Raw genomic sequence first — 19345 nt, 5'->3', positions numbered from 1 at the left:
GGTTCTGTGGACGAAACGCAACCGTCAACAAAGGAAAATGGTAAATCACAAAACTAGGAGAGCACAGACAGGTTTGGGTAGACAGCAGCATGGTACAGTAACAGCACAGACCAATGTTTTCATTTTTGGAAACTGCCAGGTTTTCTTTACATTAAAACAAAAAGCACAAATTAGTGGATGTTCAATTAACATTAAGCTTTTATTTAGCAACAATAGAAATTCAGTTTCATAACCAAAGAGTGGCAAAAGAAAACTTAAACTAATATCAGCTACAACAACATAACAGAACAAATATCCAGTGCTTGATTGTGAAGGAGGTAAGGCTTGCATAGTTACAGTGATGCACATGCATTTATTGTTCCAGTTGAGTTTGAATGCAAGTAGCACTAGGAATATAATTATGCTCAACTATGGCAAGATTTTATATAACACACAAGTCTATAGGTGCAGAGCCAGTGTCCCTGCTTTAAGTGTAGTTAGAAAAAAAAGGTGCCACTGTGGCCACAGAACCAGGTAGACGTGTGTGCAACGACTGGTAGTCACATCTATACAGTTACACATTTCAGGGCTTAGTAATATTTTATACAAGTATTTCATTAGTAAAATCTTACTGCTACTGTACGGGCTAGATATGGAAACATTTTACTTGCAAACAGATTTACAACCGCCTACAGGGGGCGTTGCAAACAAGCACAGAGACAGATTTCAAACACTAATCATCTGCACCACTCATTATATGGAGTAAAAAACAGGCAAGATTTAATACTTTGAATTGCATTATAGTTTGCTGGTAGAACCAGACTTCATCTAATGAGAGTGATCAGGACGCATCATGCTACTATTGTCGTGTTCTTGCCTCTGCGTTGAGTAAAATGTTTTCATAACCGATCGCAACTCTGCACAAACTACAAACAGTAAAACTGAGGTTGCTGTTCAAACACTCCATCTAACATGAAATATTTCTAATATACATTCTAGTTTTTCCCATATATGCTTAAACCTTACTCGAGTGGTCCACAACCACAATAAATTAGCAAGAAAGAGTTTGTGCTTTGTTATTCACACTCACATTGAAGAATATACACCTCTGGGTTCATTCGATGTTTCGCTGCCTTTTTTAAAAAGATAATTTTAGCATATTTTCTTTGGGAGCCAGAGCACAAACCCAAATACAGCAGATCAAGTCAAAAGGTAGTAACAGTAGATATCCATGTGTAGTTAAATGTGTGTGTCTACTTGTTAGTAGATCTCAGGCAGCGAAGTGTAGTTTCTGTCCCAGTAGCCTTTCAAGTAGATCCAGTCCTGAGCTTTGTTGTGAGGGTTGGGTCCTTGTTGAAACCACCTGCAGAGATTTAATAAAGACAAAATGGTCTAATATAAATAGATGTGTGGAAATTATCAAAACACACAAACAGCACAACACTAGTTCATGAAAAAGTGTCACTGTGTATAAGTGGGAAATGTCCCAAGTCTTCTTGGGAAAACTCCAATGCCAGTGTATTTACCAGTGTTTCAATAAAAATTAAAAAAAACACACAGTTGTAGTTGTGCATTTTGTCCTGAGGAGGGAGCTGCAGCACTTCACACCCAAACAAAGACAGTGAAAAGAGCAAAGCTTTGAACCAAACCTTGGGCCGAGTGCAGCGTTCCTTCTCAGTTATAGTAAAGGGGAAGGCACAGTGGACAACACAAAACAATAAGGAGGCATTTAGTCAAAACAGACCAATAATCAGCAACTGTGCAATGACATCACACGACATTTTCTCAGGGACTAACCTCGTTTTCCACTCCTCTGTTGACTTGGTGCGATTTTTCCGGGCCATCCTCTGTTTTTCCTCAAGCCTCTTCTTCTCAGCGCTCGCCAAATCTGTAATGTAATAAGAAACACGGAACTTGGCTGGTGTTGCATTAAACAGACTCATCTGAGGTCGTATACTGCACCTATATCTCCATTCTCCATGGCGCTGATGTCTGGTCTGAGGCGACTGTCGGTGGGAGGAACGACCCCCTCCATGCTTTTCTCCAGCTCGTTTAGCTGCATGGCGAATGTGGAGAATGCGTAGAACTGCCACAGACACACAAAAAAAAGATCATGCATTTTCAACTACCGTACAACGAGCAAGCATGAGATGCAGCAAAAAAACACAACTGCCTTGTTTACAGCCATTTTGCAAAATTTTACTTTAACTTCAAGATGGTTCTTGCTCTTCTTCCATCGTACCTGAGCTGAGTTCTCTGGTCGAGGCGTTATCTTCCAGATGAGCTCGCTGCCTGGGATGACCTGAACCGTCTCTGCATCAGGTAGAGGCATCTCTTCTGGCTCCTCATCCACACTGCTCTGAGGCCCACAGACACACTCACAAGTAAGTTTAACTCAAACCAAACGGACACAAAACAAAGGTGACTTTTGAATTTTCTTTACCCGTTTACTGCCCTTTTTATCTTCTGAATTCTTTTTGTCAGACTTTTTGTGGGCATCGAAGGTAGTGGGGTCAACGGTGTACAGGCATTCAGTCCATTTGCCGTATATCGCACAGAGCTTCTTTTTGCTGCACATAAATTATAAATAACAATAAATGACAAATAATAGTTTTCGATGCCTTTGATATTGGAGCAATGACAATACCATTATAAAATCTATGTCCTGGTACTTTACATGTGACAAATCAAAAATGGAGCAATTTATAACATATTGGCTCATAGTGTCAGGCATCTCATAAATTATAAAATCAGTGTTAACTTAACAAAGACGATACCTTTTATCGAGGATGTATCCCTCCACTTTATGGAGCTCTTTTCCAAAGAGGCCACAGGGCTTGAACGTCATGCTGCATCTCTCTCCAGTCCTGCCACAGAATGACACACTGCTTACAGATTCCCTTTCACTATTCTCCTTCTGCGAGCCGAGACTTTCAAACATTAATTATCCTGCTCACGCTCTTCTATTCTAATGGCAACTGTCCCAGTTCTGCTCCCATGATCAATACGCTGAATCTGAAAGTAGATCAACACTCCAGTGCACAGAGAAAGATATTCCTGCACCCAAGTCTCTGTGCATGCAAATACACGACACAAGCTCGTTTGCAGGAAAACAAACAGAGAAGACCATAAAGAGATTTGTTTTTTTACTTGTGATTGATCACTTCCACGTTGCCGTACTGCTCAATCCAAAGCTGACCGACAATGATGTTGTGGACGCAGCATGTGGGGTTTGTCCAGGTGTAGGCTTCATTATACCTGCAGAGGGAAAGAGAAAAATAATGTGAGATGATGCTACCACTAAATGAATGAATTCAGACACACAAAGAACAACCTTCGACTATGAACTCACTTAGGGAGCTCCAGTGTGATGATTCCCTTTGGCTCTGCTTCTATGCTCTTTCCCCAAAATTTGAGTTTGGGGTAAATGGAACCGTGAAAGACGAAATCCTCTTTGAGGCCCTCAGCATGAAAGGCACTGACTGGAGGGTGATGGCTCACTTGCTCTGATACCCACCGAAAGCCCAGGTCGTCTCTGGTGGAAGAGACAGACATGTCTGCGACTGCAGGGAGTCCCACTACAAGAGCAACTCTTCTCTAAATGTAAATGTAGGCTCATGACACACTCTGTGAATTTAAGGTGGTCTTACCTGATGAGCTCAAAGGTCTCCCCCAGTAGTGGATTGAAAGGCTTCCCAGTTCTCTCCCACTGTGATGCTACAGCCGACACAGCAAACGCTGCAACACACTATACAGCAGGGACTAATTCAATTATTTATCAAGATGGTGTATATGTACTATATGTTATGAAGTCCCACAATAGCTTATACATATTTGATTCAAAAGGCTACTGGTGGCACTTGATTCAAATAAATAATGACAAGTTATCTTGAAGATTAACTGTTAAAATGTATGTTTATTTGATTTTCTATTATTTTTGTTGAAGAAGGTGAACATGGGATGCAGATACCTTCATCCTCTCAACAGAGTCTGTTGTGACGTTGGCCTGGTGGATGAGGTAGGTGTGCTCCATGTACTCCGTTAGCCGCTGGAGAAAGCTCAGAGGCTCATTAAATACCACGGGCATGGCGATCTTCGACAGCTCCTGAAAGAAGAGTTGGAGAAGATTAAAGAAACAGTGAGGGAACAGACTTTCAGCATAGAGTAGCTGCAAGCTTCTACATATGAAACATTTAAGTTTGATAAATGTGGTTAGAGACAGCAACTGTGCGCACGCTCTTTCAACAAGCTTTAAACATCGACTTTAGAATCTCTTCTGTGCCTGTATATTGACTGTTTATCTGGCTGTCCAGTGTATTGTACATCTATGTTTAATTAGGGAATTATTAAATGTAATTAAATCCAGATATGGTCTGGAAGGAAGACTTGGACCCCCCGAGGTCTCCAGAAAAACTAACACAACTAATGTTAAAAAAGGTAATGAGGAAGCACTATAACTAAACTTTTCAGTTCACTTCTTCAGTAAGTGACTTAAAAAAAACAAAAGGTTTAATTTGCTGAAGCCTCTCTCTTCTCACCATGCCGATGCATTTTTTCAGGATGCTCCAGATGCTGACGTCATTCCTGGAGAACATGGGAGCCGGTAGACATGTTCTGTGGGGCAGCAGTAAAAAAGACAGGATAACATTAATGAGAATTTCCTCTGTGTCCAAATCATGTGCCACAACATCCATCTGTTCATAGGAAATCATCTTTTTTTAGGGATGGATATTGTCAGGGATGGATCCAGGGGCCCAGCTGAGATCTGATTTGCCCTTGAAGAATCACTTTCCTGTCAGTAATCTCTGTTTTTTTTTTACTAGTCACTCACAAAGAATTGTTATTTTCGAAGTGAACAATGTGCTGAAAAATTTGCAGGGTATATTCTCAAAGCTACAGCTCTAACAGTAAAAAGGAATGGCTGAAATGTGCACCTTACTGAATCAGGAATTGTCCATGTGGATGTTGGACAGATAACTGGCCCCTCTGTGTAAATTGTGGCCCCTGATTTAGAACGATTTTAAATCTGCCACTGTGTCATGTGATCTGGACAAAACATTTATTTTTTATGTTGATTAATCAATATTTTGTTGCTGAGAGTTTTATTCTATTTAAAAGTAGCAGAACAGGAAACAGATCTTGACCCCCCATTTGGAAACAAAGTCATCTGACACCTTTAAGCTAATGAGCTGCTCCCGCCTCATGTAATATCCATGACTGGATCTACAACTGCATGTGTGTTGGTTTTCAAGCCTGGTGGTGAGAAGTGCTCCTTAAATGTTTTTTTTTTTCTACTTATAAAATCTGGTACAGAAAAACTACTCACATAATGAAGTTTTCTTTTCTAATAATTAATATCTGAACTTTAAAGTTAATTGAAGTGTGATATATGAAACACAGACACTTTTCTAATATCGCTAAATCTTAAGTCACAGCACAGCAGCGTTTATCTTCCAGTCTTGCTGACAGCTGTTGTGGGGGGTGATTTACAGGTATGCTGGCTGGAGGCAGATGGTGTCCTTGTTTGGAAATGAGTGCAGAAGCAGCCACACAAATAAAAGCCATTACTTCATCTAAATAAACAGCGGTAGAGAGTAGTGGGGGGTAGCTGCTGCTCCAAAATGTATTTCAGAATTGAGGATTTCTTTCATTAGACTGAACTGAAACATGAGGTTTTACGTTTTCTGAGGTAAACTGTACTTTACTGTACTGACACCAAGAGCTTTTACAATTACTTTTACCAGTTTGACTTATTTCGCTTTGATTATGGTCAAATCACTCAGCTATTCAGAAAAAATATAGTTTTAAGCAAAAGCATTGTTTTTGCGGTTGTACAATTTATTATTATATAATAAATATACTTATTAGAAGATTATATATAGAAGGGTTTTATTACAATAATGTGATGCAGGATACTGGATCAAATTAGTAAAAACATGAGGGAAATGGAAAACAACTAGATTTAAAAACTTCTACAGGCAACCAGTGTCTTTAAATGACAGAAATTTCAAATAAACAGACACCTCATAAATCTTTAATACACAACACACGCAGACAGAGCCAACCAGTAAGCCAGCCAGTGCCCCTTTCCTCCAACTCCTACTTTGAGCCAGCACATGCTTTAATTATTCATGGATCACTTGTTGGATTAAACAAGTGACGCTGAGGCAGAATCAGCATTGGCAGAAATAAAAGAGATGAAAAATCCTCCGTGACACAAAGCATCAGACACAGAGCACCATGACAGGCTGACTCTTCACTTGGAGAGTTGGATCCGTCGGAAAAAACACAACAGGCTATTCTCTGGGGGTTGGGTGCTCAAACAAAAACACTATGACAAAAACAGAGCACACTGGAAAGGTGGTATCTCATTACACCAACTCTGGCCTGTTCGCTATCTGGTGGATGTCTGCAACCTGTCATGAGACGTGTGCACTAACAATCACACGAAGAACATTTGCTTAACTCTGCAACCAGCTGTGATAATTGTCTTTTAGCAAAGATTGTCTGGTGAACACTCAGCATGCACATCTTTGAATTTCCACCCGTCTCATTACCATGGGTTATGCCAGTAAACAAGCATGACATCATAACTGGAGCATGTCCCACCTGTGCTTCTTGACTCCATTGTGCTGGGCTGGTTGGTTGCCGTGGTTACACTCCCCTGACATTCCGGTAGGCCCCCTGAGCGCGCTGGGATGGCGGAGGCTGCTGAGAAGGGGGGCGTCTCTCCCTTCGTCCTCTTCACAGGAGTAACTGGCCACGGACAGGAAACCGCTCACTGAGAGCTCCGACTCGGAGTCTGCGGGACGATGACAGGGGGCAGATGCCGGGTCATGCCACAGACATATACACACACACACACACACACAAACAAACACAGGTTCAGAGCGACCGGGCCCAGGAAGCTGCCGTCGCAAAAGTAAACTGTCCGAAAAAAAAACTGCCTGCGCTCAAGTTCCTCCCCAAACTCCCCCTCCCTGCCATGCAGCCAGCCAAACCCCACCTGAGGATTGTGTTCCAGTGAGCGGCAACGCACACCTTTCATTTCCTGCAACGTTGTTTGCTGCACGCTACTCCTCCCCCAGCCAGCACCGTCAGTGACATTACAGGGAGAGGAGAATGGCATGGTATTTGTACACTATGATGGACGACTGAATGCTAGTCCACGTACCTGTATATTATTTGTTTTGACAGCAGCTGCGTGCATGTACCCGGAGGTAGCAGATACAACAATGCAGCACAAACACACACGGTATTATTCTCTTATATACAATGAATCTTGGTGTATAGAGTGTCTCTGGCCTGTAGATAACTCAGGACTATCTATGAATAATGCAATGATTCCAAGGAGGATCTCTCCATGGTGCACAAACATGTTGTCGACGGAAGTCTTCTGTTTATAATCACCATGGTGACACTTTTGGGTGAACAGAGAAGCAAACTTTGTACAATACTTTACCACACACAGTGTTTGCTGATAAAGTCCATGGCAAACATTCTGCTAAGAAACCACCGTCTAATTCCTCTCTATTATCAATCATTTGAATTGTAAACCTGATCACTATCCTATTACCCTTGAGTATGAGAGAAGAGGACAATGTCACATAATAGCAGACTTGCACTCCTTTTATTTCTTGTTGGTGCATCTACTGTCCTTTTATAATGCAGCCTTCATTTGTTTAGTTTATAACTTCAAACTAACGTTTGATAATATAAAACAAGATGAACTATACATGGATTATTGGTCTTGGCCAAACCCAGTGAGACACTTGCTTCTTGACTAACTGAGCATCTACAGTAATGGCTGCTGACCTGATTCAGCATCATAGAAGTCATCTTCAGTCAGTGTACTGAGGGTGGACCACCTCCTGCTCTTGCTCAGGGACTGCTTGAGTTCGTGGTGCTCAGTTGCCAAAGTTTGCAGAGCTTCTGTCAGAGCTTTATTCTTCTCCACCTCCTGCTCCAACTTCAGGCTCCACACCTGCAAACACAGCGACAGCAGATACAGTATAGACAGTGTAACTGGGAAGTAATATGGTTGACTGATGGTTTCACTGTCTTAGTATTTCTGATGGCAGCTCATTGTTCTATCGCTGCCCAAAGATCTAGTTTCCTCCAGTCGGAACCAAACACCCCGGTCTCTAAAAGCTCTGCAGCCCGGGACTGTGTCCCTAAGCAACCTGAGCCAGGGCACTGTGGGATACACTAGATCAGTGTTTCCTATTGTCTCAAACTGCTGTTGTGCATCTTTTTCTAATTGAACAGAAGACAGTCGGTACCAGAAATCATAAAGACAGCGATTATGACCTAATAAAACTAAATTTACAAATGAATTGCCTTTAATTGTTCACATAGACAGGAGCTTGATAATTCACACGATAAATCTGAGGATGCAAAGTAAAGCCACTGTCTTCTCCAAAAGACAAAAAGTTCTTATTCATATCTTTTCTTCTTTCTCCTGCCTGAAATATTCAATGCTGTCAGAAAAACACACAGAAAACCCTGTCATCTAATGGGCTTCTCACAGTTTCCATCTCAGATGTGCCTATAGCCATCATGGAGACGGTGTTTCCTCAGATTTGACTCTGCAAGATTAATTTTTTTTACAAAAGGCGAGGATGACTAATGTGGAACAATGTGCAGATCCCAACTCTGTGACAGTGCAATCACACCCTACGATCAAAACACGCCACGCTACATTAACTTTCTTGACCGTTTATCGGATTTGTGACATTACCCCATTTCTACACACACATCTCTAAGACACACATTTTCTGTAACCAAAAAGCCACACTCACACTTCGATATCGACCGATACAGCTTCTTTCACATGAGGTTCAGAAGCCGTCTGGCACCTGCAGTCCGGGACAAACTAAACACTTTCAGTTAAGCTGTCATCACAGTATGAACTTAGCTGCTTCTTCCGATTTGCCATTTCTGTTAAATTCATATTTGATAAACGCAAATCTTTATAGTTTCTGGCAAGAATTCGAGACATGTTCCTCAATAAACGTAGGAAATCTTATCAAGATTAAAATGACTGATAAAACATTTTCTTGTTCTCTGTACTATCTGTTAATCTTCCCAAACATGACCTACAACATGCATCCAAGTCAACAGCAGCAAAGTCACATAATGACACAAGCTAATAAGAACAATTACACTTATCAAATACATGTCGATAAGAGCATTTACCTGGAAAGACTCAATTAATTAACCATATTTTTAGATTAATTGTTCACACAGTAATTGAGCTCAATGTGAGGACGCCAGTTTTAACACTCCCTGCACCAGGCACTTGGCTAAAGAGCCCATCCACGAACAGAACACTTTGTTGTGTAACAATCCTGGGCAGCTCTCTCGCTCCTGCTGCATCCTCTCGCCTGAGCACAAACAGCGCTATTTTAAGCCCTGCTGAGGCTGTGTGTGCTGGAGCTGTTGCTGGATCCTGGGAGGGATGCTTCTCCTTGGCCACCACCCCAAAGGGTACAGCTTTGTACTTTGTTCACAAATTTGCTTTCACTGCTGAAGAGGGAGCAAATCTCAGAGGGAAATTTATGATAAGTCCATACAGGAGTCTGTAATAACTGTATATCAAACTGTACGTGAATCGTTATGGCAGGGAGCCGAGACTCTCAAAAATATTTTACTTGAGCGTGACGTGAGAACTGCCAAGAGGTGTGGTAACCATCGCACAGAAAGAGTTCTGGGTATTTTTCCATACATACCCACTGGAGTCTCAAAAGACTAGGCTGCATATACACACACCTGAAAAAGGACAGTGCAGAGACCACGGAAATTAAACCATTACTCAGGAAAGCTGCCTCTCTCCTGGGTAACACGTGACAAGCTGCACTTTTAAGGTTTTGAACGTGATCTTCTTTCTCAAACTACGTCCATCAAATTTCACGAATAATCTCCAGCCCTCAGAACAATACAAGATCTGCTTCTCTGTGGTTTCATGCTATAAGCCTCTGCTTGTTTTCCCAACAGTTGTGGACGCCTGCTGCCTGGGAAACACCCAGAAAGGCTGGGTTTATACATGACTTTCTGTCTATTTTGCAGCTCACTCACCATTACGACATCTTGTAAAAGAAAACCAGTCATATAGTGTGCTCCTATATGTACCGTGTCAATGTGGCTACTCCCATCAGCATTCATTAGTTCTGCAGCAGCTGCTGAAATGGGTCAGACCACATCTACTGTAACTGCTGCAAAACCCCTCTGATGATAAATTGTGTTTCTCTGTTACACATCTGCCTGGAAGTCAAACCACAATTACAACAAGTGGCCACTTTGTGTTGTGTCCTGTGGAGGGTGAATGTGTAAGTGGCATCAACAGAGGCATCTGTAGCAGGACAATGGGAATGTGGGATTAAAGTTAATACTGATTAATACAGCCAGCCTCAGCACTGTAGAAAATATAATCCAGTTAGTGCATGTAGTAGCAGGAGCTTAGCGTGAGACCAGCAGCTGTACATGGGTGTTATAACATACGATAAGCAAATTATCTTCATTCAGAAATAAATTCCTTGTCCACTGTTGTGACGTTTCCAGAGCTGCTTGGGTGATGAGACTGATGAACGTCCTCAACAGCCCTTTTATTTCCTTGTCACAAGACGGCAGCTGTTGCTAAGGCACACTAAAAAAAATGAGATTCAGCACAAACATGTTTACATGCTACACTGGGGCATTGCAATATCATGTGTAGGTCTGTATTTATAGAGTACCATTCTCGGCTTGATGACCACTCTAAAGTCAGTTCAGTATCTTGCCTAAGGACACTTCAACACTGGGATTGAACCAGCGACCTACTGGTTAGTGAGCTAGGTGACTTGTAAAGCTGAGTTTTATTGTATCTGATGCAAAAACGTTTCAGATATCTACAAATTCACACACACACAAAAAAACACAGTTGTGCATAGTTGCATTTCTATATGAAGAATTGTAATCCTGCTTTACATGTGATTTTGCAATAAGAGTAGTAGTACATATCCAACAATCATTCCCCACAGTCTCTTACCTGCAAGGTTGGAGACCGATGGAGCATCTCTAAATTCTTCATTTATGCGCTACAGTACCCTGGAAACTTTATCTTCAAATATTAACTTTGAGTATCACCACATCAAATAGATCCTCAATGCAAATGAATCTATCCTCTCCATACTCTGAATTCATAACATTATACGATGACCTCATTAAAATAATCACTGAGGAGTGTAGAGTTCAAACAAACCACTACATTTCACATAATTAAATCCACAGTATTCTGCACATATTGATAAACCTCTCTCGTTAATGCCAGTGCTCGGGTCCTACCCTCCAATCAACACTAAAAAAAATCAGAATGAATCCAGTTGATGCCAAACTTCAAACACCTCACATTAAGTCATCTGGGACCAGCCCACTGCAAACAAAGCCAGATATTCAGCTGACGACAGAAAAAAACGAAACAATGAGCGGAAAGCCGGGAATATAGAAAAACATCAGATTTTTGTACCTGTGCAGATGCTGGATGGAAGTGCCGTCACTGTCTCGTCTTCCGTCCTGTGGACAAATGCTCTGATGATCTGGCATGTGGAAGTGTGCCTGCGAGCGTGTTTTTTCACTGTGCGAGGCTGAAAGCATGTATCGCCAGCTGAGCCTGTGAATATGCATGCACTTGAGTTCTCTCGCTCAATGCACAGCCTTTCCCTAGAGCAGGAGAGTGTGGCTGCAAGTCCAACTGTGTGTGTGTGTGTGTGTGTGTGTGTGTGTGTGTGTGTGTGTGTGTCTTACACTGATCTGCAAGCTGAATGCAGACCTAAGCATAAAAGAGGATCTGGCCTGTGTCCTTCCTACAGACATGCCAGTGATTACCACACTATTCAATTGCTCCTCCCCACCTAGGGCACAGCACAACCACTGAGACAGGTGGACAGACGTGGACAGACACACACATACTCACACACAAACTTTAACACTGATTGCAATGAAGGAGTGAACGTAAGGGGGAGGGGCTTGAGGATCTTGTAATCATTCAGTATGATTTATTCCACTAATAGGAGCGCAGCATGTGGTTGAGTGTACAAGAATCACTGAGATGTAGATTCACAGAAGCTCGATGAGCTGAGGCTAATATAAAAGGAAAAGTAGCTTCACAAACAGTTACATCAAGATTCTCAGTTACTAAATGAAATTAGACAGTTTTCTGTGAAAGGATTTTGTATCACATGACAAACTCTGTTTCACTTTCATAACACACATCACATCAGGATATTAGACGGACCCTCGCAGATGTTTATGGTTTTGATCGCATGTAATTAAGTGTGAAAAGTGTTGTGAATTTAGACATTATAACTGGACTGTACTGTGTGTTTTAGTTTGCCTGAGAGGGTGGATCCCTACCTCTTCTTGTTTTGACAACAGTTCGAGGCACAGCTGGAGGGCGGCACAGGTTTCACTGGAGAGCTCACTGGTCTCTTTGGCTTTTAGTAGGAGAGGAGCAGCTAATGCTTTAAAAAGGAAGAACATTTAATTGCAGATGTATGATTAACTTAAATGCACAAAATCCTTTGTGATTCTTTCATTATTGATTTATAATGATTGTTTACTATACTATATGAAACTTAAACTGCTCATGACACATCCACAGTCCAAAACCAAAAGATTTGCAATTTACAATGATATGCAGCAGAGTAAAGCGACATATCCTCGCATTTGAGAGGTGGTTAACCATAAATGTTCCGTTTTTTCCAAGAGATACAACTCAAATAACTAATGTATAATCAAAATTACTGGCGATAATTCATAATAGTGTAAGTATATTAATACAGTTGATGCAGTGTCCCAAAATATAAAACATGTATAAACTGCACTGGTATGAGACAAAGTCTGGGACACTTACAAAAATTCTCCTCATTCTTCACCATGGATAGAAATGTTGACACTTCACTCTCCAATTTCTGCTGGTAAGTGCTGGCTACCTGCAGGAGAACAGGACAGAGGCACTTTTACAGTGGAAAACTCACCGCTCAACAAATGGTGACCTCTTTTAAAAAGCCCTGAATGGAACCGCTGCCCTACATGACATAAGACCTTTTAAAAAACATACTTGGTCTTACCTGAACTGCTTGTGTCAGGTTCCGCACTGCCACGTCACCATCCTCATCATTACTGACGATCTGTTCTTGCGTGCAGTGACGAGTGCTATAGGATGAATGTGCCTCAAAAGCATCCAACCATTTCTAAGTGGGGAAAATACCAGTAACATTTACATATTTATCTTCTGACCCATGCAGAAAACACTCAAATCAGTCAGAAGGGGTAGAAGTATCTCATCTCACTTTTCTCGTTGCCATCGAGTCCGTCTTTGAGGGGACCTTAAAAGAATGCACGGTGTCGTCAAAGCATCGGAGCATGAAGAAGCAATGATCCCATGGTTTGACCTGCAATGACAAACATGAAGTCATGGCTGCACTCGCTGCTCTTCATGTCAAATATCACAGTGTCATTAGTGCAACGTGATCGAAGTTGAAATATCTAGAACTGAGCATCCTTGAAGGAAAATCAATTACAATGAGCCTTTAACCTTCTCTACCCACCATGCAGTAGGCTTGTGTTAGAGATGTACATCCCTGCTTTCTGACACCAGCCACTGCGTCAGCCCTAGAAAAAGAAATATTACCAGACACGAGGCATTTTTACACACAGTGACCAAGAAGGACTGAATAAGAGAGACCTCACAGTATAGACATTATATACAGGATACATGTCATGCTACATTTCTTAGTTTGGGATGACAGTATACAGATGAATTTATCTCACTGTCTGGGGTACCAGGAGAGAGTTCCATTCTCAATTACCACCCAGTGGGATCGCCATCCAAGAAACCGCGAACTCTGTCAGAGAAACATGAAGTCAACAGATAACACTATGTAAATGACTACTTCTAGATCCAAAATCTTCTTTACCAATCTCATAGTTTCTGTGAAACCCCACAAAAACCCACAAGATAACACACAGATATAACCAGTGGCTGCAGGCGACCACTACCAAACTGTTTCTCCTCCACAAAAGAGGCAATTTTCTCCGTCTGTGTGGTTCTTTCTTCTGAATAGACAGCATCTTACACAATGATAATGTTGCGCCAAAAAGGTGAAGTATTTTCTTACATGTGAAACTTATACTGAAGCATAACGTCACAAGATGCTCATCGTAATATTGCAGCTCTTTTTCTCGTCATATTAGCCAACGACTTTATTCTAGAATATTTATTATTGTCATCTCTGATGTCTTTTCCCTTCAAGTTTCCCAAATACTCCATCATTCTCATCTCATTTTGTAATAGTGAAATTCCATTTAAATGCAATGAAATATATGGTTGTAAAGGAATTTTGTAAATAAAAAAAAGTATTATTGTGTGTTGACTGACAGGAAAAAAGTAAAGTCTACATCATCAAATGTGCAGGAGTCTGAACAAAAACATTGCCTGACTTATCAAGAGTAAACAACAATACACTTGAACATCTGGGTACCTTCCAAAGAGGGCCTTCAATCTTCTGCACCCCACTGTTCACCTCCTTTATGGGAGAAAAATAATCATTCTTAGGCTGTGTGTGGACAGAGTCTGATTGACAGTGCAGAGATTTTTGAGTGAGACCAGAACCACTTGACTCAGTTATGTTGTGTTACACTAAACGCGGCATATTTCCGAGGGTAAACATTTTTAATTAATTTAACAGCTTAGTGCCTAGACCTTACTGTAATTTACACCATGACTATACAAGGTTTATCAAGCGTCTGACACCAGCAAGAAGTGCTGAATTGCAAGGCTTCTTTTCCACAGTAGCCTGATCCTAAATGAACAGAGATATGTGTAAAGAGAAAATGGAGGGGACATAATCATGTGCACGTATATTTAGTCCTGGTGCATGAATGCAAAGACCATTTTATTCAGAGAAAAATGCAAATTACATCAAATCTGTGATTAAGGGCCTGAATGGAGGGAGTGGCTGAGATTGGAGTGTTTAATGCACAAGGTCAGCAAAATTCAAAGACATCAGTTCATCAGATTTTAAAATGTTTATATAAAATTTCTAACCTGATGGTGGCACTGGAGGAAAGGCCAGAGAATCACCACAGCAATCAAAGGAAAGAGTTTTCCTTTGTGGACCATGAATCAAATCTGGTCTCAATAGGACAGCTCATAGTGGGATGACTCAGTTGTGGACATGTGCAATCAAAGGGAGTGGAAGATTTTAAAATGACTTATCTGCCCTCACCTTGTCTTGATAGGCTGCTACTATGTGTTTCAGTTCATCACTGCGGACCAGGTCCAACACTGTCTGCTCTGTAACATTTACATAAAGGCAAATTACTATGCACATTTAGACAGTGCCAATGAAATAAGCAAAACAGAATATTTACCAGGAACATGGATATTTAAAAAAAATAATAAAATAAATTGATGATTCTAGTAAAACTATCCTAAACTGTACTGAACTAATGAAAGACGATGTGTGATGCTAACACAGTAAATAATGTACCATTGTTGTTCTTCATACTGGGGCTGGCTCCAGACTTGAGCAGCTTTATAATGCACAGCTTCTGCCCCCTGTAGGCTGCACAGTGTAAGGGGGTGTTACCCACTGAATCCCTGCAGTGAATATTCAGTGCTTCCTTTCCACTGAGCTGAGTAAAAGAGAGTTAAACCAGAGAAAACAGTTTCACAAAGTCAGGAACAGATTATAAGGAATAAAGGCAATTCATAGCCACAAATTACTTATCAAATAGTGTACTGGACCAATTCTGTAAATTGTGCTTGTCATCTTTGGTGATGTGGACAGAGAATGATGCAAAGTATAATGTTGCATTTGTAATTAATCAAGTGAATGGGGAACGGGAAGTGAAAAGGATGCTTTAGCTAATACAGGTATTTTGCCATGGCTCAGGAAAAGGCTCAAACCAATTTAGACAGAGTTGAGACATCCCCCTCTCTGGCTGCTTCCAGGAGCCTCGACTCTCGCCGCCTCGTCTCCCTCCTCTCTGCAGCTGCACACAAAAATCCCCATTTGAGAGAAAGGACAGCTTATCTAGAGAAATGAGAAGCCATCAGCGAATATTCCAGTCATTTCATACCCTCCAGCATTGTAATGATTTCATCATCCACTGTGACATCTTGAGGGATTTGAGCTGTTCCATTGATTATGTCGGCACAGGCATCGAACCGCAGCAACAACAGAACAATCTCCTTCAGGGTCCAAAGTGAAAAACAACAACAACCAAAAAAAAAATCTGACCACAACTTGTCATCACTCATAAGCTTCGATGGTAGAAAAGCAGAGGAGACTGGGGACATTACAACACAACACATTTCTTACTCAAGTCAGACATGTAATTTTTTTTATGAGCAGCATTTTTGTCATATGATCCTTTATATGAATTGATCAAAACTTAGTTTGATGTTTGGTTGACTTCTAACTGACATGGTTATCAAGGTCAGTGTTTCAGGCTAGCACACATTTGTTTATCATGGCTGAGCAGCAATATCAAAACAACCTACATGGATATGTACAGTGAAAAAGCTTTTAAAACTGTTTTTAAACCTGGATATTATACAATAAATATGTTTTGCTATGAAAATGTGTTGCACTGTGTATTGTTCCATTCATTCTGTTTCACACTGAAATATGGAGATTGTATAGCATCTGTGACATTTGCATGTGAGGGGTAGGTTTTACATATAAACAAAAGTCCACAACTGTTATCTGATAAATATTACTAAATAAATAATATGTGTGTGTGATAATAAATTGATGACACAAAAGGATGGAGTGCAACATCTGACTTCTTCCATTCAAATAAATAGTGCAAATGATCTTACATATGTATCTTTGAATGGTGTGGGTGGAGATTGAACATAAAGATTTGGTTGGTCTGATCCAAATAGTGTTTGAATAACTGCAAGAATAGCAAAGTGTTGCATCTGTCCCCACTGACGAGAAAGAAGGTGAAGTATATCTCCAGTTAAAATACAAAACATGTATTATTATAATAAAATATATGAAGTGGCAGGGTTTCATTCGTTTACCTTTCTTCCAGTGTAGGCCGCTTTGTGCAGAGGTGTGTCCCCCATGTTATTCTGCAAATTCACATCAGCACCTGCCTGCAGACAAGATAAGATACAATAAGATAATCCTTTATTAGTCCCACCAAGGGGAAACTTGCAGCAGAAAAGAGGACAGTAAAAAAATAGACTTCAGCAATAAATAAGTAAACACGCAAGGGAATATAAAAATAGAAGATAATATTCACAGAGTAATGGATTGTACATGAGCCACTGGATTGCATGTTATAAAGTATAAACCTCACAGTGCATGTATATATCATACAGAACAATATGTGCATCATCTCTCACCTTGAGCAGCTCCTCCACAACATCTCTGTGTCCAAAGTAAGAGGCCATGTGCAGGGGGGTCCACCCTGAGCTGCTTTTACCTGAAGCTGCAGTGACACACATGGAGAACATGAGCCGTCTGAAGTCACTGCTGAGTCATGGCATCTGTTTATTTCCTCTACGTACATCTGCAGTTGAGGTTGAGAGAAGATCTGTGTTCGATCCTGGACTGGAGGAGCCTCTGAATGTGAGAACAACTCCCCTCTTTGGAGAAGAGGAGAAGCTGCTCCTCAGGTGAGTCCGCCGCCATTGTACCTGACTTCTCCTGCGGGCCCAGAGAATCCAGAGGACACGTTTAACCCGACGTTTAATTCTGTTTCTGCCGTAAATTGAGTCTTTGACGCAACTGTAAGTGTTGAGTAACTCGTCCACGTGGATTTTAAACTTGTGTTACACAGACTTTCTTCCAGTTCTGCTTCAGAGTGAAGTGACACAACCTCACTGCAGAAATCTGAGCACCTCAATCAGCTGACAGCTGTTGGCAGCCATCATGTGACCTGAGCAGGGCCGGAGCTATGGAATCCAGACACCACCCATCCAACCCCCCCAAAAGTCATCATAAGGTGGAAATCAAATCACTACATTTGTCAAATTAATGTCAAGTATTTGGAAGTGAAAACAATGATTACAATGAAATAGTTAAATAATAAATAGTTATTTATTATATATTGCACTTCCTGGTTCCACTTCTTCTTATACATATCGTGTGCAATAGATACTTTGGCAATACTGGTGCATTTCTTTTTAGTTACTTCCAAATCATTTATTTACATAATCAAGTTAACATGATTTGTTCATAAGCTGTCTTCATGTACTTTATACCAGGTTACATTGTTGTCTTTGTGAATTAAGATCTCAACGCTGGTGTGATATAACTGTCATAATATTTTCAAGTATGCCTCTCTGCCCTCATGGGCACATTAAAATAATTATGTCTGCCAGTTACATTATAAATAGATTATTAAATAAATAATCTCTACATACAGCATACAATATTTCCAAATGGCTGTTCCTTTGAATTATCCTTATCCTGACTTTACCAGTGCTAATGAGCTGCAAATTACTCACCAGTGTCTAATTCTGTATTTGTACACTAGATGGAAGCATTTACTGCACCAGGTGATGTCTGCAAGTTGAGCTGTGGTTATTTTCTAAGTTTCTGTGTGAGTGACAGTTACAATGCATGAGTTACATTCACACAACTCTGCACATTAAACCTCTACCCTTAATTGTATCTTTACGTGTCATTCATCCAATACATTTGAGTGTCTTTTATTCTAAAAGCTAGTGAAATTTTTTGAGGTATTGGTCAGTTCTCTGTGTGGCTTTAAAGGCCCTGCTTACTTCAAGCAGTCATCTCCCCTGAGATATGTGAATATCAGACATGGTGGTGAGGTCATGCTGTAATGAAGATGAGTTACTGAGCCACTTGTTAGAGGAAATATATCTTTTTGGGGGGGCTTCACAGTCCAATACGGTTTGTTCTGATCATTGTAATAATTACAGTTTTCCGTTTAATGTAGACTCTCTGTTTGTCCTTCAAAAAGCATTGCCCACTACATTTGAATAGTTAACACATATCAGTCAGTCATTATTGGTGACGGTGTTAATTATAATGCATCCCAAGTTATGGAGACACGGCTGAAGACGTTAATCAAAGCATATTCATCAAATCAGGTCTGGAGAGGGAAAGGAGCACACTGGGCTAGTTCCTGCTAATTAGCATGGCAATTATTGTAAGCTGTCACAGTTCTTAAGCAATGGGGTGGACTGTGTGTGCTCCAGTGCGTAATCCCTCACAAATTACAAGATAATGGAGGCAAAAAGAGGCCACTGCTTCAAAAGGAACCGAGAGATAGAATCCCCAGCAGGGACATTTTAGGGACAGGCAGCAAGAGAGAGAGACAGTGAAAGGTGGGAGAGAGA

The 19345-nt window shown here is 40.9% G+C and overlaps 1 protein-coding gene across 3 annotated transcripts; it reads right to left on the bottom strand.

Annotated features, from left to right (window-relative positions):
• Positions 1–180: 180 nt before the first annotated feature.
• On the bottom strand, positions 181–17843 carry LOC109640009 (oxysterol-binding protein-related protein 1-like). Of its 3 annotated transcripts, XM_020103794.2 has the most exons (28): positions 17546–17843; positions 17381–17466; positions 17054–17128; positions 16102–16213; positions 15929–16014; positions 15510–15654; positions 15246–15313; positions 14499–14543; positions 13789–13862; positions 13566–13629; positions 13308–13409; positions 13086–13208; positions 12869–12947; positions 12370–12476; positions 7795–7963; positions 6589–6781; positions 4518–4593; positions 3950–4084; positions 3630–3727; positions 3332–3514; positions 3130–3237; positions 2757–2846; positions 2423–2549; positions 2222–2338; positions 1942–2065; positions 1777–1867; positions 1629–1649; positions 1099–1342 (listed from the first exon to the last, which is right to left on the bottom strand). In XM_020103794.2, exons 1-28 carry the CDS (start codon positions 17667–17669, stop codon positions 1240–1242), a joined length of 2925 nt encoding a protein of 974 aa, XP_019959353.2. In that variant the 5' UTR covers positions 17670–17843; the 3' UTR covers positions 1099–1239. The 3 variants fall into 3 exon arrangements, with proteins under 3 accessions (XP_019959361.2, XP_019959353.2, XP_069367251.1); XM_020103802.2 differs by lacking the exon at positions 1629–1649 and having other exon boundaries at positions 181–1342; XM_069511150.1 differs by lacking the exons at positions 16102–16213; positions 17381–17466; positions 17546–17843 and having other exon boundaries at positions 15929–16055; positions 17054–17119.
• Between the last annotated feature and the right edge of the window lie 1502 nt (positions 17844–19345).

The sequence above is a fragment of the Paralichthys olivaceus genome, chromosome 16, assembly GCF_024713975.1.
Source record: "Paralichthys olivaceus isolate ysfri-2021 chromosome 16, ASM2471397v2, whole genome shotgun sequence".
In the NCBI taxonomy this organism is placed as follows: domain Eukaryota; kingdom Metazoa; phylum Chordata; class Actinopteri; order Pleuronectiformes; family Paralichthyidae; genus Paralichthys; species Paralichthys olivaceus.
This window is presented reverse-complemented; position numbering and strand designations above follow the sequence as displayed.